Raw genomic sequence first — 26,572 nt, forward strand, 5'->3', positions numbered from 1 at the left:
AGACTGTGCTAGACAAGATAGTATCAAATAACATAGTATAGCATGTAATTTAGAAGAAGAAAATGAGGTCACAGTGTTCGGTATAGACATATGTACAATGTTCTGAGTTACCATATAATATACAATACTATGCAGTGTACTAATGTACAGTACTATATAGTGCAAAGCAGAAATGGGATGAGGTACAATTTAGGTACAATTTACAGTAAGGTGTACGAGTTGTAGTGCAATCCTTCATCAATAAATATAAAGTGTGGGGAGTGGGTGCTACAGTGTGTTTGTTTAAAGTGGGTGTGTGCTATAAAGTGTGTGGAGTGGGTGCTACAGTGTGTTTGTTTAAAGTGAGTGTGTGCGTGTGGATGTGTGTGCTATGTGCGTTTGGTGGTTGTTGTTGTGTAGTGTTCATTGTTCGTTTAGCAGCCTGATGGCCTGGGGATAGAAGCTTCTTCTGAGTCTTTCTGTGCTCGCCTTGAGACTCCGGTATCGCTTGCCTGACCGCAGCAGTTCAAAGAGGCAGTTGTTCGGGTGACTGGAGTCTTTAATGATTCTCTTAGCCTTGCCCTTGCAACGCTTGTTGTAAATGTTCTGGAGGGTGGGGAGCCCCCCTCCAATTGTGCGTTCGGCTGAACGTGTCACTCTTTGTAGTCTGCTTCGGTCTTGTGCAGTGCTATTCCCAAACCAGGAGGTGATGTTGCCGGTCAAGATGCTCTCTATTGTACATGAGTAGAAGTTCTTAAGGATCTTCTGACTGACTTGGAACTTCCTTAGGCGCCTGAGGAAGTAGAGGCGTTGTCGTGCCTTCTTCACAACACTGTCAATGTGTGTGGTCCATGTCAAGTCCTCGGATATGTAGGCTCCGAGGTACTTAAAGCTGTTGACTCTCTCAACCGGTGCCCCGTCGATGCTGAGGGGGCTGTAGTCCTTGACCCCCGACCTCCTGAAGTCCACAATCATCTCCTTTGTTTGGCTGACGTTCAGGGAGAGGCTGTTTTCCTGGCACCATCCCGCCAGGACCTTGACCTCTTCCAGGTAGGCCCTCTCGTCGTTGGCAGAGATCAGGCCCACCACCACTGTGTCGTCAGCAAATTTGATGATTGTATTGCTACTCCGCTGAGCCACACAGTCGTGTGTGTACAGGGAGTAGAGGAGGGGACTCAGAACACAGCCCTGGGGGGCCCCTATGTTGAGGGTGATGGATGAGGAGGTGCAGTTGCCTGCTCTCACCACCTGGGGTCTGCCAGTCAGGAAGTCCAAGACCCACTGGCAGAGGTCATAGTTCAAGCCCAGGTCCCTGAGCTTGGCTATGAGTATGGAGGGGACTATGGTATTGAATGCCGAGCTGTAGTCGATGAATAGCATTCTCACATAGTTCCCCTGCCTCTTGTCCAGGTGTGATGCTGCTGTGTGCAGCACATGGGCTATGGCGTCCTCCGTGGACCTGTTGGGGCGGTATGCAAATTGCAGGGGTATGTGAGACATATTTCCTTTAGAGTGAAAGAAAAATGACATGTGAACAAGTATGTTGTGTGCCAGGATAATGTGCAGTCATGGTAAAGTGAGAGGTGACGGGTGGTCCACCACTTATGTCATGTGTCCAGGCAGGCCTCAGGTACAAGTCATTTTAACTCCAGCAGCCCATTACGTACCAACCTGTTTCTTTCCCCATGAATCCCTGCACAGCCACAGACAATAAACCGAAAGAAGCTTTAGCTGCCATGACAAAGATGCCTGACATCTGCTTATAGATCTGTTTGATAACGTATAGCTCAGGAAAGGCTGAGAAAGGCACCGACCCAACCTCTTCCAATCCTCCAATGCACAGTCCCTGGGCTCTGTGGCTCTGCAGATATACCCTACTCTATCCAACGGCGCCTGCTCAAGAGGTTCAAACGGGGCCCCCAACAGTCCCTCCAGGACCAGTTGGAGGTCCCAGCTTGGGGACAAAGCACGTTCAACAGGCTTGAGGCGCCGTGCGCCCAGCAGGAAACGTCTCACGAGAGGGTGGCTGAATAACGTTCTGCCCTCAAAGCCCACATGACAAGAACATATAGCCGCGGCATACACTTTCACTGTCGAGGCCGAAAGCCTATCCAAGATAAACTGGAGGAAGGACAGAACCGAGTTCAGGGGACATGATACTGGGTCCAGGCCCTCAGCCTCACACCACTCTCGAAACATACGCCACTTTCCTGCGTAAACCGCGGTAGTGGACGGAGCGTGTTCTAGATGGTGTTAATCACAGTAGTGTTAAGACGCATCCCCTCCAAATTTAACCTCTCAGCAGCCACGCCATTAGAGGCTGCTCCAGGACAGGCGGTAGAAACAACGAGAGAGATGGGACAGGCCATGGTGGGGCCACCAGGAGTTGAATTAGGGCCAGGAGCCACAAGGCTGAGCCTCGGTCCGGCGCGGCCAGGATCAAAGTCCTGCGCTCCTGACGTACCCGCTTTAACAGCTGGCGTATCCGATGTATGGGGGGGAACGCATATAGAATCCCGGGCGGCCACGGGTATGTTGAGAAGGCATCCACGCCCAGAGGGGGGTTGTCCTTCCGACTGACCGAGAACCACAGGGGGCACTGGTAGGACTGACTGGTCGCAAATAGGTCCACCGCGGCCTGCCCGAATCAGTTCCAGATCAGTCCGACTATGTCTGGATGTAGTCCCCACTCGTCTGGGTGGGGACCTCCCTGTGACATCAAATCTGCACCCACATTCTCCTTGCCGGGGATGTGGAGAGCCCTCAGGCTGCGCAGATTGCGAGACGCCCATAGCCAGAGTCTGACCGCCGCCTGGTGGAGACGGAGGGAGCGCACTCCTCCCTGTCTGTTGATATACGACGCTGACGCCATGCTGTCTGTCCTGACCATAACGTGCTCGCCCATCACATGAGGGCGGAGCCATTTGAGGACTAGAAGCACTGCCTTCAATTCCAACACATTGATATGTAGGGCAGGCAGAGCAGGCCAGCTGCCTCCTACCGCGTTGGTCCGACATGTCCCCCCCATCCTGTAAGGGAGGCGTCGGAGAAGACGTCACGTGCAACGTCCTGCTGCCCATGGGGACCCCGCTGGTGAGGGTCTCCGGCCTCCAGTGGTTGAGGTCCCCTATCACTGAACTGGGGACTCTCAGACGCTTCCACTTGCCTCTCACAGGGTCTATTTTATTTTTCATACAGTATATGCCTTGTCGGCCCACTCAGCCATCTGCCGGGCCGACTCGCCCCTCGGCGTCGGCTTCCGGTCGGGGTGCCACTCTACCATATCTGGGCAGAGGACCGAGGCAAGCGGCTTCTCTAAGCACGGCACGCCGGTCCCAGCAGGCCGTCTACCTGTGTAAGGGTGCTTTCTCACGCACCATTCGGGTCCGTACTGTCCTCATTCCGGGTTAGGGTGCAAACGTCCCCCCTCCCTCTCCCCCCTCTAGTTTGTGTACACACTTCAGTCTTGGTTCGCTCTGGGTTCTGTTTACGGTTTGCGTTTTGAGCGTGTACGCTTGCCGTAGGCGATGATGTCACGCTCGAAAATGTAAACACAGGAAGTGTTAACACGGCGGAGACTGGATGCTGATATAAAATAAACAAATAACCAATAAATATGAAGTTATATTTGAACCTTTGTTGTCAAGCCTTTTCAATATAACCCACCCCCTTTTCTCACAAATGGATGGTGTTGTAGAGTCCGCTTTTGAGCGTTTCCCAGGGCTAACGCTAAGGTAACGGCTAACGCTAGTTAGCTTAGCCTATTACTAGTAACATTGCTCGCATCAATTATATTGCATGTCATTGATCTACTGGTCGACCACGGCCGACTGGTTGGGCACCACTGGTCTAATAGAAATAAATGCATTCAAACAAGAAACCAATGTATAGACATAGCAATGGCAAACAAAATTGCCAGGCCTAATGCGAGCCAGGGAAGTGCTGTGCTTTGTAACGCGGCTTCATGTTTTCATCCACTGAGCTGTGAGGCTCCACATGCTTGTTTTGGTTGCGGTCTGAACTCGCAAATTGCCCATAAATATAGTTTTTGTGGGTACTGTCCAGTTGTTGCTGTGTGGTTTTATCTGCCCAAAATTCAAGCAAGCATGAAAGCATTACAGTAACAACGTTGTGTGTGTCACGCCCCCCGCTCCCACTGGCCCGCACCAGAGACCACCTATTTCATCGGTCCAGGTTCAGCGCCCCCAGGGACGAATCAGCGGGGGACGGGGACGGGGACGGGGGGGAGCGTTCTCACTCAGACAGACACACCCTTTTCTGGTTCGACCCGGCGCTGATTCGACCCTGAATGGTGAGTGAGAAAGGGCCCTAAAAGGTAGATAAGCCTCGGTTAGGCCCTTAACACTAGACACCATCTGTCCTTCAGCGACATAAGTGTTAATCAGGGGAAACCCCGGACACAGCCGGCGTCCGCTGCTCGGGTCCCCCCCGACCAGTGATGCCAGTAACTAGTTACTAAGTAACTAGTTACTGTAATCTGATAACTTTTTTCAGTAAATAGTAATCTAACTTGTTACTTTTTACAAGCCAGTAATCTGATTACAGTTACTTTTCCAAGTGGCTGTGCGTTACTATTTAGTTACTCTCATAATGCTGATAAGAGAGCCAGGGGTACAGTCAGCTAGACTGGAGATGGGACGTGCGCTCGCGCACGCACACACACAACCACACACACATGAGAATAACAAACCATAATACCATGTTTTATATTACACAGCGGTTTTACAATTTAATTTGTATCATTGTTGTCATTCTTATGTTGTGGCAGCAGCAGGGGGGACGGCGATGACTTCGTAACCTAGTTACTTTCAAAGTAACTAAGTTACTTTGATAATAAAGTAATCAGTAAAGTAACTAGATTACTTTTTAAAGGAGTAATCAGTAATCAGATTATTTTTACAAGTAATCTGTGGCATCACTGCCCCCGACACACGGGAGTGGAACCCCATTAGCAGCACCGGCGAGCACCATGATACTGGGAAAAACACGTAATAGCATTGCCTGTTGTCTGCGTTCACCCAAGTACAAAGCCCCCTGCGCTGCACACACGGGACAATGGGCGACAGTGACAGCGGCAATGCCGCATGTTGCCGTCGCCACGCCTACCGTGTAATTATTTAAGGTAACCAACTTGCGTCTAGCCATGCCCCCGCGGCGCCGCCACTCCGCTCTGCCGCGGCAGCATTATGTAGCCGTAATTCCCCCTCTTTTAAGATCGACGGTTAGCTCAACTGGTTTGCCGCCTTGCTGTGGATCCTGCAGTGCGTTGGTGACAAGTTCGAATCCCTTCAATTTTTTTTTTTTTTTTTTTTTTAACATGCATTCTTTCGCCGGTTAAGTTTAGGCATTGTTTCGGAGTTTGTTAAGGTTAGGGTTAAGTTTAGGCATTGTTTCGGAGTTGGTTAAGGTTAGAGTTAAGGTTAGGCATTGTTTCGGAGTTGGTTAAGGTTAGAAGGGTTAAGTTTAGGCGCTGTTTCGGAGTTGGTTAAGGTTAGAGTTTGTCGCAGAGAATGGCAATAGAATGCAGCCTATTTCCGCACTGCCGCTCTCTCGCGGTCACATGGGCGTAGTGGCCAATCAAAGAAACGCTGAACACAAGTTGGTTGCCTAAAATATTCACGCGGCCCTACCTGAACACAGTTCGGTTCGACTACCGCATGCCGTGTGACGTTCTCCAGTCCTCTGCCAAGCTGGTGACGGGGATCTGAAGAAAGTCCAGCGTCGGGCACCCGGCGATATCCCATCTGGACGCGCTGGGGAAATCCTGGCGGTAGTCCGATGTTTTTTATCTTCTCTTTTCTCTTCATAACGATCCACTGTTTGACGGTGCATGTAGCAACTATCACGCGTGGAAAAAACGAGGAAGGGCATGGAAGTGGCCACATCCTGTGTTTTAAAGGAAACACAGGGTAGGCGTGGCCATAGACGAATGCAGGTGCATGGACGTTTTTTCAACGCGTGCGAATAAGCGCTCGAAAGACGAATATCTCAATAAGGCTGGAGCGAAGCGCTCAGTCAGATGAAACATAACAGTACAAATATTGACCCACACCATTTAAAACCCAAGTCTTTCTTCCCCCTTTAGATGGTCATAAAAAACACTTTAGCTTGAAGTTACTTGAATTTCGAAAGTACATAGGCTATACTATAGCATGTAAGAAATGCTATACTATAGCATGTAAGAAATGCTAGACTGCATGGCAATTTAAAACTCAGCCCAAACTCTGAAGCGTGTGAAATATAACCTTGGGTCCGGCTCAGTTGAGAGTTATTTTCTATTTCAGTGTCTCATATATATAATATAATATATATATATATTAGGGATGTCCGATATTATCGGCCTACCAATATTATCGGCCGATAGGCATTAAAATGTGATATCGGAAAATATCGGTATCGGTTTAAAAAAAAATATATATTATTATTATTATTTTTTTTTTTACATTTCTATAACCTTTATTTACCCAGGCAAGCAAGTAAGAACAAATTCTGATTTTATTTATTGTCAAAAGTATGCATAATGTTGTGTTAATTCCACAACAAGAGATATGTAATGTTAATTACCTGAAATTATTCCATTTTTTGGGATAAAAATGCATGTATCGGTATCGGTTGATATCGGTATCGGAAATTAAGAGTTGGACAATATCGGTATATCGGTAAAAAAGCCAATATCGAGCATCCCTAATATATATATATACACACACACACACATATATATATATATTAAGGCTGTCAAATATATCGCGTTAATATCGCGTTAACTCCCGATTCTATTAATGCCACTAATTTTTTTAACTCAAGATTAAATAATTTTTTTTTTTTTTTCTAGACTTCACTCAGGTGTATTATTGATATTGATGATTGATGCTCTCATTGATACTATGTTTGTTTCTGAAGTGTGTGTGTGTGTGTGTGTGTGTGTGTGTGTGTGTGTGTGTGTGTGTGTGTGTGTGTGTGTGTGTGTGTGAGATATAGAGAGAGAGGGGGGTGAGAGAGATGAGGAAGGGGCAAAAGAGAAAAAGAGCTGGGAGAGAGTGTGTGTGAGAGAGAGAGGGGGGGTGTGTGATTAATCAGCCCTTGTGTGTGAATGTAACAAGTTCCTAACGTTTTCTTTCCCCTATTATTTCATGCACACTTTATTCATTGTTTTAAATTATTATTTTCTTTTAAGTTATTTTGTGCATCACTCTGTTTTGAATTTGATGCAAATTTGCAATGCATGAGGGTCATCCTTTTGTGTTAAATGGCTGCACAAAGCAAGCATTTGTTGACTTGCATGTTGATAAGAGTATTAAAACTTGGAACTTGAAAAAGTTTAAGGTAATTTTTTTAAAAAAATGCGATTAATCGCGAGTTAACTATGGACCATCATGCGATTAATCGAGTTAAATATTTAACTCTAATTGCATGATGGTCCATAGTTAACCCGCGATTAATCGCATTTTTTATTTTTATTTTTTTTACCTTAAACAGATCTTTTTCAAGTTCCAAGTTTTAATACTCTTATCAACATGCAAGTCAACAAATGCTTGCTTTGTGCAGCCATTTAACACAAAAGGATGACCCTCATGCATTGCACATTTGCATCAAATTCAAAACAGAGTGATGCACAAAATAACTTAAAAGAAAATAATAATTTAAAACAATGAATAAAGTGTGCATGAAATAATAGGGGAAAGAAAATGTTAGGAACTTGTTACATTCACCCACACAAGGGCTGAGTAATCACACACCCCCCCTCTCTCTCTCACACACACACTCTCCCAGCTCTTTTTCTCTTTTGCCCCTTCCTCATCTCTCTCACCCCCCTCTCTCTCTATATCTCACACACACACACACACACACACACACACACACACACACACACACACACACACACACACACACACACACACACACACACACACACACACACACACACTTCAGAAACAAACATAGTATCAATGAGAGCATCAATAATACACCTGAGTGAAGTCTAGTAAAAAAAAAAAAAAAAAAAAAAAAAAAAAAAAAAAAAATTTAGTTAATCTTGAGTTAAAAAAATTAGTGGCATTAATAGAATCGGGAGTTAACGCGATATATTTGACAGCCTTAATATATATATATTATAGGCCTTTCCCATGCCACAGAGGAAGATAAAGTTGTTCACACCAATGTAAAAGCCCCATTCCTTTTTGCCTTATTTACCTGTTTGAGTCATTCTGTTTTCTGTAAGCAAACCCGGTGGATTTGTTAGCACCGCAGGAGGTAGACAATTCACTTTAGCAAGGACTTGAGGGAGACAGGGCTGATGTTATCATATCCTCTGAAGCTTCGGTGAAACCCTTTGAACACATTTTATCTCCACATCTCTCTACTCCCCTGAAAAAGGAGTAGCACACGGGGGCTCCTTTGAAATAAATTAACAAGAGGCAGGGGTCCGAGTCATGCCTGATTTATACAACAACACCAACAGCAGCAACAACATCAAGATTTGGAGTTAATAGGAAAATAACCGCATCCACGTCCGTGTGATTGGCTACATCAAAAAGAGCGTGGAAACGGCAGTGGGCGATGACGTACGAGGATGAGACATGATTCAAATCAAAATGGCATCCTCCCCCGTGGAGTCCTTCAGCCAGAGCAGCCGTGAAAAGCGTAAAAAAAATAGCAAACGGATGAATGATGAAAACCGAAAAACCGAGCATCCAGGCTCTAGCTAAGATCCTAGAGACGATAAGGGGAAAGAGTGACTGACACACATCAAGAGAGCTCAGAGAAAGAGAGAGTTCAGAGAGAGAGAGAGAGAGACCTTCTTGTATTCACAGTGTTCCCTCTTCCGCTGTGGATGGAAATAGTGGCGTGTGTGTGACACTCGCGGGCTGTAAATGTCAGAAAATGTGATACTAACTGCCACGACCGGGCCTTCAGGTGGCTGCTGCTGTTGTTAGTTGGAGGCATCAGAGGAGCAGAGACATGGGAGCTCTCTCTCTCTATTTCCACAGTACGCCCAGAGGAGAAGGGAAGGAAATGCTCCTGGCCTCCTGGCTCTGGTGGGGGAGAAGTAACTGCAGTCACCAGAATAGATCTATTAGCACTCAAACGGTATAATAACATGGTACAGTGCGGCAGAAGCCAGGGTGCTCGGCGTCTTGCTAGGTCAAATCCAAATACTCCCAGATGGAACATTTTCTTTCATGCCATGGTGAGTATGAGGGCACATCTTTTATTGTTTGTGTGTGTGCGTTTACACATTATGTCTATTAAAAATAGGAAGACAGAGTTCCAGAGTGAAAATTGGCTGTTCAGAGGACCTCTGGAATATTGCCCAGCCATTTTCTATTGACATCCTGTCTCCTGCAGGACAGCGGGAGAAATGTGGGAACATAGGCCCTCATTTTGAGAGAGAGATCTAGAAATGCGGGAACACAGGGCTGTGGGACCATTGGGCTGTGGGAACATAATAGGGCTGACCCCGAATTGTGTTGGTTCCTCTGGCCACCTTTGGCACAAGCACACACACAGATGCACAAACATGCCTGGACTTTGCACTAGTATACTTGCACATGTGTGTGTGACGCTGCTATCTGTACCCATGAGCTGTATGCTACCTGTCTGGTTCATCATCCCATGTGTGTAACTTTGATTGCCATTGCCAATTTGGGCACGAATGTAACAGTATAACCCACAATGTACAATTGCACTGATAATATTTGCGTCCTTTAGACATTGTATTTATGTGGACATAAATAAAGATTCTAAGTGTGAGTGTGCCTGCATCTGTGTGCACAAATAAAGAAAAGAGAGAGGGGTGGAGAGAAAATTGGCCCTAATGGTTTTGTACAGAGGACCTCTGGAATATTGCCCAGCCATTTTCTGTTGACATCCATCTCCTGCAGAACAGTGAGAGGTCAGCTGCCACAGCACACAGACGTCAACAGTTCAGTTGTCTCTCTCTCATGCTCACTCACTCACTTATTCCTTCACTCTACGCACACAAATACACACAAACTACATTCCCACACAGCGTTCGGCTGCCTCTCCGTCCCCCGTTGACTCTGAAAGCACAACACTCTGATATCACCATCCGTCTTTTCATCTCCTAAATGGATTGATTGAGGGGGTCTTTTACAGCGCAGGCCCGGATAAGCAGAGACAAGTCTCCTTCCCCTCCCTCTGACCTGAATGCAGCGGCAGCAGTAGGCTAGTAGTCCCCCCCCCTCCTGTAAAGGCTGCCACGGGAACACATCAAACACATGCCCTCTGCACCCAAGGCAATGAAAAATGAATCAACAAACAAATGAATAAGTAATAACACGCACACACACAATCCTTACAAAAACACCAGCCTTCAACAAGGTGTATTTCGGGAAATGGGTTATCCACGTCCCTGGTCTCATTAGAGTTCTACACCTCGTTCGTTTTGTCTATCAAGCTGCGTATTTAAGAAAGGCTTGCGTGGGGTTGTTTCTGGCGTGTCAGACGCCGTTGCCTACATAGCGTGCGTCGTTCCCCCTGCAGGCTACTCGCATTTGTGCTGCAGCCAGGCTACTCACAAGGTCAAAAAAAATCACATCACTCCCATTCTGGTATCCCTGCACTGGCTCCCGGTACACTATAGAATTCACTTCAAAGTCCTCACTTTTACTTTCAGAGCACTCCACGGTCAGGCCCCTATCTCTACATCACTGAACTCATCCATCCATCCCTACACCAACACCCGCTCACTCAGATCTGCCGATCAGCACCTCCTGGTGGTCCCCAGGTCCAGGCTGAGAACAAGGGGTGATCGAGCCTTCGAGGTGACGGCACCAAGGCTCTGGAACGCTCTCCCCCTGGACCTGCGAACTGCCCCCTCTGAAAACTCTTTTAAAAAACAACTAAAAACACATTTGTTCAGACAGGCCTTTGGTCATACATAGGCACTCTTTTTTGTCCTCACTGTTCATATAGTTTTGTTTTTAATTAGTGACTGATGATTTTATCCAAATTATTTTATTCTACTTTTTTATCTGGTTTCACAGTTTTTTAACTGCTGTCTGTTGTTGTTGTCATTTATTTCTGATTTTGTTTTGTTGTGTTTCTTATATACTAAGCTGTAGTGTAAAGCACCCCGTGCATTCGTGCTGTGAAGGGTGCTATATAAATAAAAGTCATTCATTCATTCATTCATTCATTTGAACCAACAACACACAACAAATAATTCCCCTTTGCCTGCCGGTGATGTCTTTGTTGCGAGACATGAAGGAGCCAACGCGCCAACGCGGCCATTCATCCGGCTGGCCAACGGAGGAACCGGCTTGGTACGGAGGGGAGCTCGGAGGACTTGTCCAGATGGGCACACCTGTGGGCGGAACAGCTGTGTGGAGTAGGGGCTATTAGAGAACAAGCTGGGAAACGTCCACACCCATGGTGCACCTGTACTGCACCTGTGGGGCAGCAGCATGGCAGTGTTCAGTGAGAAAGGGGGCAACGGCAGACTCATAGCAGGTGCAGTCCAGGATAAATCATCCTTGCATCCTTTACAAGATAATGCTGTTACCTACAGAAAGGGTTTGAGGTGTGAGCTGCAATACTAGGAAATTGTCATCTGCATTTAAAAGGTGCTGTAAGATGTATTTCTTTGTTAAAATGCTCATTCCATCACTGATATAGAGTGTTCCGTCAGTAACATGGGTCTCCCAGTCCCTCTGCTCTGCAGTAAACACAAAACACATTTTCTGGTATCGCTTCCCACTTTATCCAATCAGGAGAAAGAACCCTCAATATTTGTAAAACGTATTTCAAGAAATCTTGCCAAGCCAAATTTGGTTACTGCTTTGCTTGCTAATTTTGTGTTTACTGCAGAGTGGAGCGACTGGGATAACCATGTTACTGACCAAACACTCTAGATATCAGTGATGGCTGAGCTATTACTTTACTTACTACATTTATTTGAACAAAATAATACCATTTACAGCTACTTTAACTCACTGTAACTTCTTAGGAGCAGTAGGCAGCCACAGTGCAGCGCTTGGGGATTGATGATGATTGTAGTTACCATTTTAAACAAGGTATCAGTCATCTGTAAAAGTAGCTGGCCCAGGCCTGCAGACATTTGAGGTAAGGGACTGTTTAATAATTACTTGGGTGGAGGGCGAAGGGGTAATGGGGAGGGCATCTTCATATTAACTTTAGCTCCGGGGAGGGCAAGGAGTTTTTATTAGCAGAGGGGATGGCATGGAGAGTCTTTGTATTCTCCTATTTGCATTGCAACACTTTAAACAGTTTTTCTTTCCAGATTTAAATTAAGTGATTCTTGCTTTGACAGTTTCAAACTTCTTTGCCAATGCATACTGTCATATTGACTGTGACTACATAATTCGCAGTGTGCGTCCATTGACACAAGGTGGCACTAAGTGCCTTCATTTAGGACATGGTAATCCTCCATGACCCTGTTCTGGGTGGGTCAGAGGTCATAGGTAACTATGACAACACATCCTCTTGATTCCTACAGTTATCTTGCATCTGTCATTATGCTACATTAGCATAGTTATGCAGCAAGTGTTCATTTATTGCCCCTCTGATCAGTGCCAGAAGATACTTTGACATCGAACTGGACCATTCTTAATTTCATAGCGTTATCAGTAATGTTAGCATGCTAACTGGCCAAAGTTGCTAACAAGTTGAGAAGAAGTCGTAGTTAGCCCGTTTCCATCAGCAGGAATAACAGAACATGTGGATTTATATATCGATTACCAAGCCGCTATCTTGGCAAGGATCGACATGGATACATTACGTGACTTACATCTGTAGGCAAGACAGTGATAGGCAAGGAAAACACAGCAAGCATTACCCACAGTGAGTTTCAAGTACTGACGGTTTGGATAGATGTGTATTATTTAACGTTACAGGCCCAAAGGTATGAACTGTACAAATTGCCGAACATCTAATAGTGGTACAGATTTTTTGTTTATGTAACGGTGCGCTATGCTAACTACTATGCGATATGGAGTTACCGTAGCGTAGCGTTTCAGCATAATGCAGCCTGGGATCAGCAAGTAGCAACTATATTCCAGGGATTAGTCATATCCTAAAAGTATGCAAGTAAAACTTGGCTAACTCACCCCTGTAATGTTATTTGTTGTCCTTCGTGTGTGTCCGTACCTCTGTATCGGTGGTTGTAGCTGTGTGTCCTTAGCTCCTACTCCTGCGTGCCGGAGCATAGCGCAATCAGGAGCATAACACCGTCAGGAGCATAACACCGCCAGGAGCATAACTCCACCAGGAGCATAACACCGTCAGGAGTATAACTCCGTCAGGAGCACAACACCGTCAGGAACATAACACCGTCAGGAGCATACTGTTGTACGAAGTGGTGATTTTGGAAGTGGCAGAGAAAGGCGTCGGCAGAAGCACCGCCTGCGCATGAAGCCAACAAACCGTCGCTGCCAGATCGTCCGTGAGTAAGCGAGTGAGTGGATGCGTGAGTGAGTGGTGGCAGTCCTGCGCGCCGTGAGGAAAAATGTGGACAAAAGGCATTTAAGATGGCAATAAGGTTGTCATTCAAATCATGCTTTCCTTTTTTATCTTGACATGCAAAAGGATAATGAAAGTAGCAAGCTATTCAAGGCAATATATTTGTGTTGACCTTCATTAACTTGTAGTCATGAATTTCATTAAAATGCCGTTGATGAATTGAATAAAGAAAATTACTTGGGCTGTGCTTCACTGGACCATACTGTTTATATATGCTGCGCGTCTGCTGAACCATAGCAGTTGGCTGTTTGTGTGCGTTACCCAGTTCTGCCGCTAATATTGACAAGGAGGTCATTAATTCACATGAAGGACACTGCGGTAATAGACTTGCATCACACAATTACAGCGGCTGGTTTGCAAACAGCTTAGCAAGCAGTGTACGTTACTTGGGCTTTGATTCTACGCTAAGTGCTTCATCAATCACAATCCGAGACAGATCATTAGAATGACAGGACCAGGCAAAGGGTCTCCTGCCGATTGGCTCAGACTACCCCTCAAACCTTTAATTACACTCAAGGTTGTCAATTAACTGAGACATGTCCAGTGATAAGTAACTCATTCATTATTAGCAGTTAGTACAAGTAACCCGTTAGTGTCAAGCTGTTTTACCGTAAATGTCTTGCAGTCCGAATCAGAGGAACAGCAGTGTAAACCTGTGCTTCTATGTTTCGCAGAGAACACCACAATGAATTTGTTCAATGTGCACTTTCAAAATGTCAGCAAAGGACAGGCGTTTGTTCTTCCTGCCCAGACGCTTTAAAGAACCACTGTGCTCTTCTACTGTGACACCTTGGGAGTGTGTGTGTGTGCGTGTGTATCTGGACAGAGTTCCCTATGAGGCAGTGTTCTGTTCCAGGTGAGTGGTTGGGTGATGGACACAGGAGCGGACAGGCCCGGGGCAGGGTCACGAGGTAACTGTCACAGCCTCTTCACCTGCATGCGCTGACAGAGGGGATCCTGGAAAGAGTACGTCTAGACACATTTCCTTACACTATCCCCTGCTGTATTCCTCTAGGGCCCATGTGCCCTCTGGTGAGGAGAGGGGGTACAGGCCCACAGCATACTGATCTGTGTGAGGGGATCTAATAATGTTCACAATGGATTTGCCATGATTACAGTGTGTGTGTGTTTGTAGGGGGTGGTGGTATTTCACAAAGCAGGATTACGCAGTCTGCCAGATGATGTTCCAAAACTATTGAATAACATCTCGTATTTTGTTCCTAATGAACAATTATCTATGTATTACTGAAACAGATGACTAAAACCTAATACCCAGATTCAAACAAAACATCAATTATATACTTAAATCTTTTTCGGATTTTTGTGGCTCACTAACTAGCTAATCCTGCTTTGTGAAACACTCCCCTGCTGCCAGGTTCCATTTAATGTGGGCCCGTGGAGAAACATGTAACTGTGATTTAGGGCTCTACAAATAAAACCTGACTGGTGTCGAGGCATAAATTGAGATTTTTTCATTATCATTAAAACCCCCAAATCAGATGTAGACCCATCTATTGATGCAAATATTGCGCATGGTGACTTACTTCGGCTTGAGCGCCGGCACAATAACCCCCGTCTCATTATGCATCCAGGAATAGAGGCAGCGTGGCGACATCCAGGACCGCTCCTCTCAGGAGAGCAGCGGTGCTTGTTCAGGCACTGCCAGGACCAGCAGACAGAGGGGAGATCGGATCACATGAATGTCAGCAGTCCCTGCAGAGTGCGAGCTTTGGCTACTGCTTAAAGTCTAATCAATGAAGGGTAACACGACCCGTGTCTATCTACTATGCGCAGGGCAACAAGACGCTTCGGGGGGGGGGGGGGGGGGAAGAATAAAACATCCCCAGAGAAAGACATAACATACACCTTTGTGTAAATGCCTTCTCAGCAACGGAGAAGTCCTACGAGACCTGTTGATTTACCGACTACCGACTACCACCTGGGCAAACTGTTGAGCAGAGGAGGTGTTGAAATGCGAGAGGAGAGCTCCCTGGACCTGAATCTGCTGACTATGGTGATTCAGCTGATTTAGCTGCGGGCACAGGCTACCTTCAATGTCCAAATCCATTAGTGACTCCTGTACTACTAAAGCGCTGCTCCAGGGCAACCATTTCCTTGCATTAATGTCCTCCTTCCACCGCACCGATTCAAAGGCTTATTCAAATACCTCTGCCTACCTTAGCATGCTCTCTAAATAACTCAGGTTAGAAGCTGGGGGGCTATTACAATGAGAGGGAGAGAGAGAGAGAGAGAGAGAGAGAGAGGGAAGGTGCTTCACCGATACATTCAAAGCAGAACGATTTATTATCAAGAACAAGAATATCAAACAAAGAAGAGAAAATAAGTTCATTGGTTTCACAAAATAGTTTTTGCTGATCTGCAATCACGTCACATGTTCGGCACACAGAATGACTTGTCAAGCTTAGTTTTTTTCTTCCAGTTTAACTTATGCCTGTAGTTACAGTTTTGAAATGTGTTTTGCTTCATTACGTAATTATAGAACTGCTCTGCCGAAAGCAGTGGACAGCGGAGTTAGTAAGAGGCTATTCAAAGGGGTGTTTATTAAATGTCAGGTTCGTAAAGTGCTTCTGCTCCTCTTTGTTCTGCCTTCATCACAGACAAGGCAGTGGCTCCTCTTATGGACTGATTGGGTGGGGGGGGGGGTGCTCCTATTGCCAGTCAAAGGAGCGCTTCACCAGCCTGTAGAAGATGAGGTTGTGCTCCCGCAGGTAGGAGCGAAGCTGCTGGAGGACGGTGCTGTTGACCACCGGGTGGGGCCGCCCCTTGGACTCGTGCAGGCAGCGCTCGCGCCCGTCGCTCCGGATGCAGTAGAACCCCTTGGTCTGGTTGAAGTAGAAGTTGGCGGATACTATCCTCGGGGGCAGGTTGAGGAAGCGCTCCACCTTCTGGAGCTCCGGCAGGGGGTCCCGGATCAGAGTGTCCCCGTCCACAATGTGGATCTGCTCCAGGGGGAAGTGGCGCAGCCAGTTACGCATGTGGATGTCGTACAGGCTCCTCTGGATGGCTTTGTAACGGGTGTTGAGGACTCCGTTGCGCACCAGCAGGTTCTCGATGGCCTGCACCGGCTTGTGGTTCTCCAGGCGGTTGAAGTACACCTGGGTGTAGTCGGAGATGACGCGCTCCGCCGGGTCACGGAGGATCAGCAGGAGCTTAATGGAGGAGTTCATGGCATGGATGCGTTCGGGCGCCAGGGCTGACGTGAAGTAGCCCGGGGTCTTCTCCACTGTGATCTGGTGTGGGTAGGAGTAGGGCATCAACTCACGGTACCAGTCGAAGCCCTTGGCATAGTTTTCATCCCAGTCAAAGAAGTGCACCTCGGTGGCGGCGGCGGCGACCTCAGGGTGAATGTCCAGCATCTCCAGCAGGGCCCTTGTGCCGCCCTTACGTACCCCAATAATGATACTATGAGGCGCTCGTTTGCTAGTCCCTGGCGGATGAGATGTGGTCAAATCTCCGGAGGCATTGGCTGGTATTCCAGGCCCCAGGTCCATGGGGTTCAGTGTTACGCCAGCCCGGACAAACTCGGACGGGGCCGCGTACGCCTGGAGAACCAGGATGACGGCGGATGCCAGCAAGCAAGTCATAGTGGGCGGTGGGGCGGGCATAGTAAGATCAGTCAGGAGAAATACAAATAAAAGAGAGGGCAGAAGGAGCAGGTTGTGGTTTCTCTGTGGTTTAACCGAGGACCTGATCTGTCTCTCTGAGATCAGAGACGGCAGGAGCAGAACGGGAAAGTGCAGTCTCTGTCTGCCATTGAGCACGAAGAGGAGGAGATGAAATCATAGCCAGTCCACACAGCGTGTCTGTGGAGAAGACAAAAGAAAAGAAACATTTAGATTCCAACACGTAGAGCGAACGATTAACAAAACAAAATTACGCCCCCCCCCACGACAATTTATTCTGATAAACCGTTCCAGTACAATTCACGATGGCGGGTCAGGGTTGAAGTGCATCATCATCATCATCTTGATTCATCTTCCCTCAAGACTCCTTTTCACCTTCCTTACTCCCCATCCGGTTATCTCCTCTCGTTCTATCAATTCACGATGCCCGTAATTGATGCTGTAATTTCTCTGTCTGAGAAACATTTACCCAGACAGGCTCATTACAAAAAAATGTGGCTGAGATATGCGAGCGTGGCTTAAGGCCAGGAGACAAGGCCGTAGCACTTCATCTTGCTTTACCAGCTCATAATCCTCACTCCAATCAATACACTTAACATCCCGCCCTGGAACATTGAAATTAGAGCGGAGGAGAGGCGTGAGGATGGAATTTATTGCAGGAAATCAGATGAGTTCCCACTTCTGGCTGACTTTGATTTCCTATATGTCCAGAGAGATCGACTTTGGGCCCATGCAATTCAGCAAATCCAAGGAGTAGGATTACGTGTAGAAAAAAGAATATAGAACAATTTGATATAGAAAAACGTGATGTAGAAAGAATGCTGGCACACTGATAAACAAAGGGAAAGTTTTTGGATACAAAAAAAAACTCAAAGTATCTAATAGTCCATAGTGCAAATCAAACGTGCCACCAAAAAGGTGTAGGGTGAGAAAAAGTATGTTTCAGTCAAATATCTTCTTCAAGACAAAGACATAAATATCTTTATGGCAAACAGGAGAAGGTATTTTATTGAAGAGTCTCTCTCTTTCTCACCCTACACCCGCTTGGTGGCACAGTTGTTTTGTACAGGACTAAGGACTATTAAATATTTGAACGTTTTATTTATTTAAACCTCAGAGTGAACATTCTCTTTGTTTAACATCAGTATGTGAGCTAATATTAAAATTCACCATTTAATTATGGACCTTAGAAAGGGACATTATGACATTTCTATTTTTGGTTTGTTAATTCACTTGCCCAGGCGCTTGTCATATTGTGAGACTTCAGTTAACTAGCCTCAAACCTTAAATCCCTGGACTCTGTCTATCACTCTGCACTCTCAGAGCCATCATCACTACTGATAGATACAACACTAATCACTGTGTACTTTATGATACGGTTGGTTGGCCCTCTCTGACGGAGAGGTGCAACAAACACTGGTATTTGTTCATTTTTAAGGCCCTTATTGGTAAGCTACCTCCTTATCCTACATCATTATTGGAATGGAATTTTGGAACCTATGGTACCCGTTCTAGTGACTGCCTGGTCCCTAAGGTCCCTCGAGTTTGCTCGGAATAAGGTAGATCTGCATTTTGCTATGATGCCTCTAGCTCATGGAATGAACTCCAACAGTCCTCAAAGCTTGGGATTCTCCCCTCTGTTACAGAGTTTAAAACCTTGATATCCAACCTTTGTCAATCAAGTTGTACGTGTTTTAATTGATTTGTTATCATTGTTTTTTGCCTCCTCTTGTCTTATTGTTATGATTTTATGCTTTTTCTTTGGTGCTTATTTCTGTATGTACACTCGACATGACTACTGTAAATGTGGGAAACCTCAGTGGCCTTTCGAGTTTAAATAAAGGTTTGAAATTAAATTATGAGGCAAACATGCTGCTGCTTACCATGTGGCACGTGCTATAGTCAAAACAACTGGCTAGGCTATGCAAACATCCTGATTCAACAGCAAAGGTCACAGTAAGGTAATATAAACAGAGACATACTCAGCCTGACAACAGCAGCCTGCCCATATACACACACACATAATTATTTACGTAGTGAACAAACAGTATAATATTATTGTGGACTTCAATTAAATTAATACGCTTTTAACTGGATATTGTATGATGTTCCTCTCTTAGGGGATCTTACAGTTATTGTATTTACTAACTATAACAATAAGATTAGAACTTGTATCCCCATGGTGATATTGCAGCAGCACTACACACTGCAATGTAGGAGAGGAGTAGAAACAGGGATGTAGACAAGATCCCTGAGGAAAAATACAAAAAGCTCTCGCAAATCTATTCACTATGACAAATATTTAGCATTACATCATTCCACTAAGCGTTCATGGTCACCGTTTATTAAAGGAGCTCCCGTCTTATACGGAGCTACTGAGTAATTTGATCCCGTAGATCAGGGGTAGGCAACCCTAGGCACGCGTGCCTGCATAGGCACGCGGGGGCATTTGCATAGGCACAGGGGGCAGTATTAAAAAAAAAAAAAAAAAAAAAATTATTTAATTTTTTTTTTTTTTTTTTTGCTTTGAAATATTATAGTGAACTATTTTGCACTGTTGTCGCATTTATCTTGTTGAAATCCTCCCACAGGTTCTTTTTACTTCCACATATTTAATTGAGACCCTTTATTTGTTTATTATTTCAATTTAGCTGGAAATACATTGCTACATCATTCAGTAACATTTGCAGAGCCTTATAACAAAAACATTATTACGGTCACCATTGTGACCAGTGGGATTAATCAACAAATTGTATTATTTATTTTTCTATTTCATTGAACATTGCACATGTTAAAAGCCATTTTTTTACTCAAAATGTGAGTATTACCAAGTCAACTTGTGTTCTTAAAACAATGACAATAAACATAGTTTTATTAGGTTGAAATAATGTGGTTGTGTACTTATTTTTCTGTTAACGTATTATGGATTGAAAACTGAAAACCTTAATGCACAGTAACTGAACTCAATATTTTAAAGTTCTGGTAACTAATAATTTCTTTTTTACAGTGTAGTCTTGCGATCAATCAAAACTTATTTACACAATATACCTCACATTCACCCTCCATTCACATCCTGGTGTTCTCCTGGTGTTCTCCATTAGGCTTGTAGGTGGAGCTATGACAGCACACGTACAGTACACACACCGATGGTGTGTGATGTGTCCAAAAATGAATGGGCAAATGTGAGTGAAATGGTCGCACTGTATGCAGCTGTTTGTCTGCATTGCATTCATTAAAAAGACCTGATTATGAAAAAAGAAAATACGATGCATGGAATATTGTTGAGGCACACTAGTTACAACTATATTTCAAACAGGCACTCCATGTCAAAAAGGTTGCTGACCCCTGCCGTAGATGGACCTGGCTGACGCGCCGTTATATTTGTCTGATCCGATACCAAACCGCCCACGTCCCAATGATACAATGATGCAGGCAGCTCTACTTGGGAAAATCTTTATTTATTTGCTTCACCGTGAAAACAGGATATCTTGGCTTTTGCTCCATAAACTGATCAAATAATAATGAATACAATAACTAATTGCCTACAAACATTTCGCCCCACGGCGTGTTCAAACAGCGACCTGTGACCTACGGTCAAAAACCATTGCCCTTTCCGGGTCAAACTCCTACCTCTTAGGGGTGGGCGATATATCGAGTATACTCGATGTATCGCGGATTGTTCTACCCGAGATGTAGTACTGTACTATCGCGAACATCGAGTATTTAGTTTTTATGGCGCCGCCCGCGGCCGAGAGACACTCGCAGTGCTTTCCTCGAGAAGGGACGGCGGAGCTATAGGCTAACGTTAGTGTAGTCAGGGCTATACAGTGCGATATAATGTTGCGGTTGTAATTTCATTAGACAGACCAGCGCGGACCTTTAATAACATGTAATTTAATTGACACGAGCAATGAGCTAACGGTAGCTGCTAACCAAGGTATCCATTAGGATTATGCTAAGCTAACTAGCGATAGCTGCTAACCCTGGTAAACGGTCAAAGCGGACTCCACAAGACTAGTTCCATTCGTGAGGAAATTCTCTCTCTCTCTCTCTCTCTCTCTCTATTCAATGATTTAAAGTAGCCAAACGTTACAGACAGTATAAATACTAACTGGATAGTTGATGATATAAACATTTAATTTCATTATCTGAAATATTCTAAAATCATTATGTCTGCTATAAGCCATTATACCTTTGTGTGTGATTATTATTTTCTCACAGTAGGGTGTGTATATATATATATATGTGTGTGTGTTTGGCTAAAGTGGATAGAAAACACTACTGTGTAAAAGTCTTAGGCACCCAAGAGTTTTTATATAAATTGTCTTAGATGTAAATAATTTTTTTTATTAGTGTGTCAGTAGACTACTCTTAGTACATTTTCATTAAATAATTTTTTAAAGCATCTTCATGGTTTAATAATGCAAACATATGTTGCAGGGACTTATTATAATCATCATATTGGCGTGACTGTATGCATCAAAGGGTTAAATCAAGCATTTTTAAGTGATTTAGAGGAAATGTAAAAATATTGCGATATATATCGTGTATCGCGATATAGCCAAAATATATCGCGATATAATTTTTGGCCATATCGCCCAGCCATACTACCTCTTACAATGTACAGTACCTGGCGCTTATATAACAGAAGCGCCACCCCATGGTCACATACATCCATGACACATAAATTACATCCATTTTGGCCCTTACACCGTTCATGTGAATGGTCGGTAACCGAGTAGGAAACAGTGCTACAGTTCCGGCGCAGACCCACGGTCACTGCTAGACTCCCTCTCACCCTAAACTACCTCTTTCTTTCTTTCTTTCTTAGCAGACAGAAGATTTACAAGACGTAACAAATACCTCTACTTCATTTTTGCATTTTGTACTTTAGTTTTGTATATGTTTTTTTTTGTATTTTGTATAGTGTTTGGCAGTGGTGGCTGGTCCATAGAGGGCATGCCCCCCCCCCCCCCCCCCCCCGTGGAATGTGGTTTTGGATTTTTCTATAATAGTAGATTTTGACCTCTAAAAATATAATAAACATTTTTAGAATAAATAATAATTACTCATTTTAAGTATGTTTGTGTTTAAAATGCACAATTACATGTGATGTAATATATCAAATATAAATCATTGTGTGTCCTGTCATCCCCTCTCTCTTCTGGGGCGCTAGAAATATCGCCCCACTGACTGGGCATCAATTGAAAAATTCACAGGGCAACATAGCAACTAAATTTAGCCAATCAGCATAGATACATGAATGGCGCTTTATCTAGCGCCTCATGCAGTCTTTGGTTTGGTGTGTTAGGGGGTGCGTGGACTGATGACGTCAACAATGATGGATGCAGGGACTCAACAAACACGAGACAGGATTACAGCAGCTGCCCCCAAATTCAATAAGAAAAGCCATTTGAGAGGAGAAATTTGGTGGAGAAAATTTAAATAAAAGAGCTTGGTGCAGATCAACCGGACATCAAAATAAAACAGCAGGCTAGCGAAAAATGTAAAACCGACATTCGAGGCTTCTCCCGTAATTGGTACAACAAGAAGGCATGGCTAGCTGGATGCAGTCATGTAAATGCCGTATTTTGCTTTCCATGCCTGCTTTTTAAAACGACGGGGACAGATACAACATGCCTATGGACTGGAGTAAAGGACATGAAACTTATCTGAGAAGATTAAAAAACATTAATGTATGAGGCGTACACATGGACAATTCTTTCAAGCTAGCCATGCTAGGCAGCGTCAACATCGCCACACAACTGGACGAAGGCCACAGGATTGGTGTGAGGAAACACAACAAACAGGTGAGTCTCACTCAATATATACTGTTCTGTAGTTACTGAAACTGATTTTTAATATGGCACCGGCCCACCTAGAATAATCTTCACCAGCAGCCACTGGTGTTTGGTCTTTATTCTTTTAGTTATTTTACTGTATGAAGCACAATTCCAGGAGGGTCATACAGAACCAAGCATTTCACTGTAATGCACGTGTACCTTATATGTGACAAATAAAACAAAACTTGAACTTGATACTGTGAAGCTGTGAGGTAAAGTATTTGTAACATCTTGTTGTAAATCTTCTGTCTGCCAATAATATATATATATATATATATATCACAACATGAACACGTCTTTCAACCGCACAAAGGAAATGAGACCAGGCCCGCCTTCTACTCTGTGGTCTGCTGGTTGAGCCTGGGACCGGGCTCTGGGACCGGGACAGGAAACTGCAGGAGAAACGGACCTGCCCCCACACATAGTGCCCGGGGGTTGTGCAGGGAGGCACTTATGTGCTGTGACAGTCGCGCCTGCCTGTCAGCATTTCCCTGGAAGAGAGCTGCCAAGTCCAATGCTAACAGCCAGGCAGCCAGACAAGCTTTCTGTCTCATCCAATTCCCCCTCCTCCTCTCACAGTGCACCGCCACCTGGAAGGAGCCATTGTTTCATGTCCCACTGGGCCTCATTGCTTTATTCAGCACTTGATGCAGATCCTCCCAGCTTTCCGTTCAGCACACGGCCGCCACACTCTCTGGCAGGACCGTTAACTGAGCCCATTTGGACTGAATGCTGCCGTGGGGTGCAGTGGGTTAGAACAATTACAAGAGAGGGAGGGCAATGATGACATTTAGAGAGGAGCATACCTCACAATGGCCCATATTCACACAGCGGCCATTTTGCTCTTATGTCATGCTCAGGTTGAGATTCCTGTCCAACCTATTCCCACCTTAGGATACAAAAGCAAAACGGCTTGGGACCCAGGGTTAAAAGATATTTAGAGACAAGGCCACCTCAGAATGGACCCAGGGTTAAAAGAGATTTAGAGACAAGGCCACCTCAGAATGGACCCAGGGTTAAAAGAGATTTAGAGACAAGGCCACCTCAGAATGGACCCAGGGTTAAAAGAGATTTAGAGACAAGGCCACCTCAGAATGGACCCAGGGTTAAAAGAGATTTAGAGACAAGGCCACCTCAGAATGGACCCAGGGTTAAAATATATTTAGAGACAAGGCCACCTCAGAATGGACCCAGGGTTAAAAGATATTTAGAGACAAGGACATCTCAGAATGGACCCAGGGTTAAAAGATATTTAGAGACAAGGACATCTCAGAATGGACCCAGGGTTAAAAGATATTTAGAGACAAGGCCACCTCAGAATGGACCCAGGGTTAAAAGAGATTTAGAGACAAGGCCACCTCAGAATGGACCCAGGGTTAAAAGAGAGTTAGAGACAAGGCCACCTCAGAATGGACCCAGGGTTAAAAGAGATTTAGAGACAAGGCCACCTCAGAATGGACCCAGGGTTAAAAGAGATTTAGAGACAAGGCCACCTCAGAATGGACCCAGGGTTAAAAGAGAGTTAGAGACAAGGCCACCTCAGAATGGACCCAGGGTTAAAAGAGATTTAGAGACAAGGCCACCTCAGAATGGACCCAGGGTTAAAAGAGATTTAGAGACAAGGCCACCTCAGAATGGACCCAGGGTTAAAAGAGATTTAGAGACAAGGACATCTCAGAATGGACCCAGGGTTAAAAGATATTTAGAGACAAGGCCACCTCAGAATGGACCCAGGGTTAAAAGAGATTTAGAGACAAGGCCACCTCAGAATGGACCCAGGGTTAAAAGAGAGTTAGAGACAAGAACATCTCAGAATGGACCCAGGGTTAAAAGAGAGTTAGAGACAAGAACATCTCAGAATGGACCCAGGGTTAAAAGAGAGTTAGAGACAAGGACATCTCAGAACCCTAACCCTAACCCAGGCTTGAAAGTAAAACTTTCTACAGCACCTTTCTAAATCTTTGATAGCTTTCTACGATCAATAACACAATACATGTATGTGCTTAGTTCCTCTCTAGGATAAATTACCTGGACCCATGTGCACATTTTAAAATCCACAGATCACCCATCACATACACAACATAATTCAAATATTAACAAAAGTACACACATACAAACAAAGCAAAGGTTTTTGTCCTTCCACGATCTCACCTTTACATGTAATGATGTAAACAAGACGAAAGTCTTTCTCTGGTCTGCATCCCCTTAACAATTGTATGTATTGAGCTGTACTGTACTGTACCCATTCTGCAATCTGTTAATAAAGTTTTCAATCAATCACACACACCTCCCACTACCTGCTAATCACACACTGGATTCAAATATTACTATATTACTATAACAATAACAGAGGTTCTTTACGCTTTTGAAGACGTCTCACGAGTACAGAAGACATCCACATACACACGTGCTGTGCGCAAGTAGATACACACACAAGCACACACTCACACACACTCAAGGTACAGTATGCTGACCTTCTATGATCTTCGCCTTTACAAGCCTGGGGGCTACTGGGAGGGTGCTTGCGCCTCCTACCTCATTTCGGAGGCTCGAGGAATCCCAGCCAGCATAACCCACGCTTCTGAGCTATTCATCATATCTGCACAGCCAGAGCGGAAGGCTTCACAGGTTCCCCACTCCGCAAGAACCCTGGCTCCCCCTAATTACTCCAACCAGCCGTCTCCATACATCCAGTTCAGGGAGAGAGAACAAACCTTCATTCATATTCAGCGAGTGCCCCCTACCTTTAACGGCAGTGAGCACAGCAGCAGGTATTGTACAGAGCAGCTTTGTTTTCTTAATGGGCCCTCATTAAGGAGACATTAATACAAAACAATTATTGGTACAATTGAGCTGGATTGCAAAATGGGGCGGGGTTCTGCACTATCGAATGGATTAATTTATGGTGAGTGTTTTCGGTACTCAGCTATTCATATTTGAGGATGAGAGGTTTTCTTTTTTCCTTACCATGCCGCTCTATGTGGGTGCGTGTTATGTGGCACACTCAGCCACAAACATGTGCACAAAATCACACCCACAGACATGTGTACACACATGCATAAAAACATACACAAAAATGTGCATTCGCCACACAGAAAATGGTTGTCTCCAGCATAGCCAGAATGAATCTTTGTTGGGGCAGGAGTTATGTTTGGACAACAGAGGCAGGGAATGTGATCGAGCGTGTGCACACACACAGACAGACTATTGTTTTGTCTTGTGCTGTTCAGTGTTATGCTGTTCTCTAGCCAGCAGTGAAGCTCTGTGGGTTTGTCGTACAGTGTTAACTTACAGTATAGTAGCAGAGCAGTCCATAACTACCTGAGTGTGGGGGTGATACGATTATTTTTGTACATGGGACTCTAGAGATGGAATGATAAAAACAAACCGCGTTGGACCTCAGATAGATCTCTTCATGTCAAAAGTCAGTCTCTCTCTCTCTCTCTCTCTCTCTCTCTCTCTCTCTCTCTCTCTCTACATTCAATGATTTAAAGTAGCCAAACGTTACAGATAGCTGCTAACCCTGGTAAACGGTCAAAGCGGACTCCACAAGACTAGTTCCATTCGTGAGGAAATGGGGTCTCT

General features: G+C 44.9%; 1 protein-coding gene across 1 annotated transcript; it reads right to left on the reverse strand.

The window, feature by feature from the left end:
• Positions 1-16,169: 16,169 nt before the first annotated feature.
• hs3st1l1 (heparan sulfate (glucosamine) 3-O-sulfotransferase 1-like1) lies at positions 16,170-17,105 on the reverse strand (the record flags this gene model as incomplete). The annotated part of the gene is made up of 1 exon (XM_084321066.1): positions 16,170-17,105. The coding sequence occupies one exon, from the start codon at positions 17,103-17,105 to the stop codon at positions 16,170-16,172; it is 936 nt and encodes a 311-aa protein (XP_084177192.1).
• Between the last annotated feature and the right edge of the window lie 9,467 nt (positions 17,106-26,572).

This window comes from Notolepis coatsorum (genome assembly GCF_963971535.1).
Source record: "Notolepis coatsorum genome assembly, chromosome: 9".
Classification (NCBI taxonomy): Eukaryota; Metazoa; Chordata; class Actinopteri; order Aulopiformes; family Paralepididae; genus Notolepis; species Notolepis coatsorum.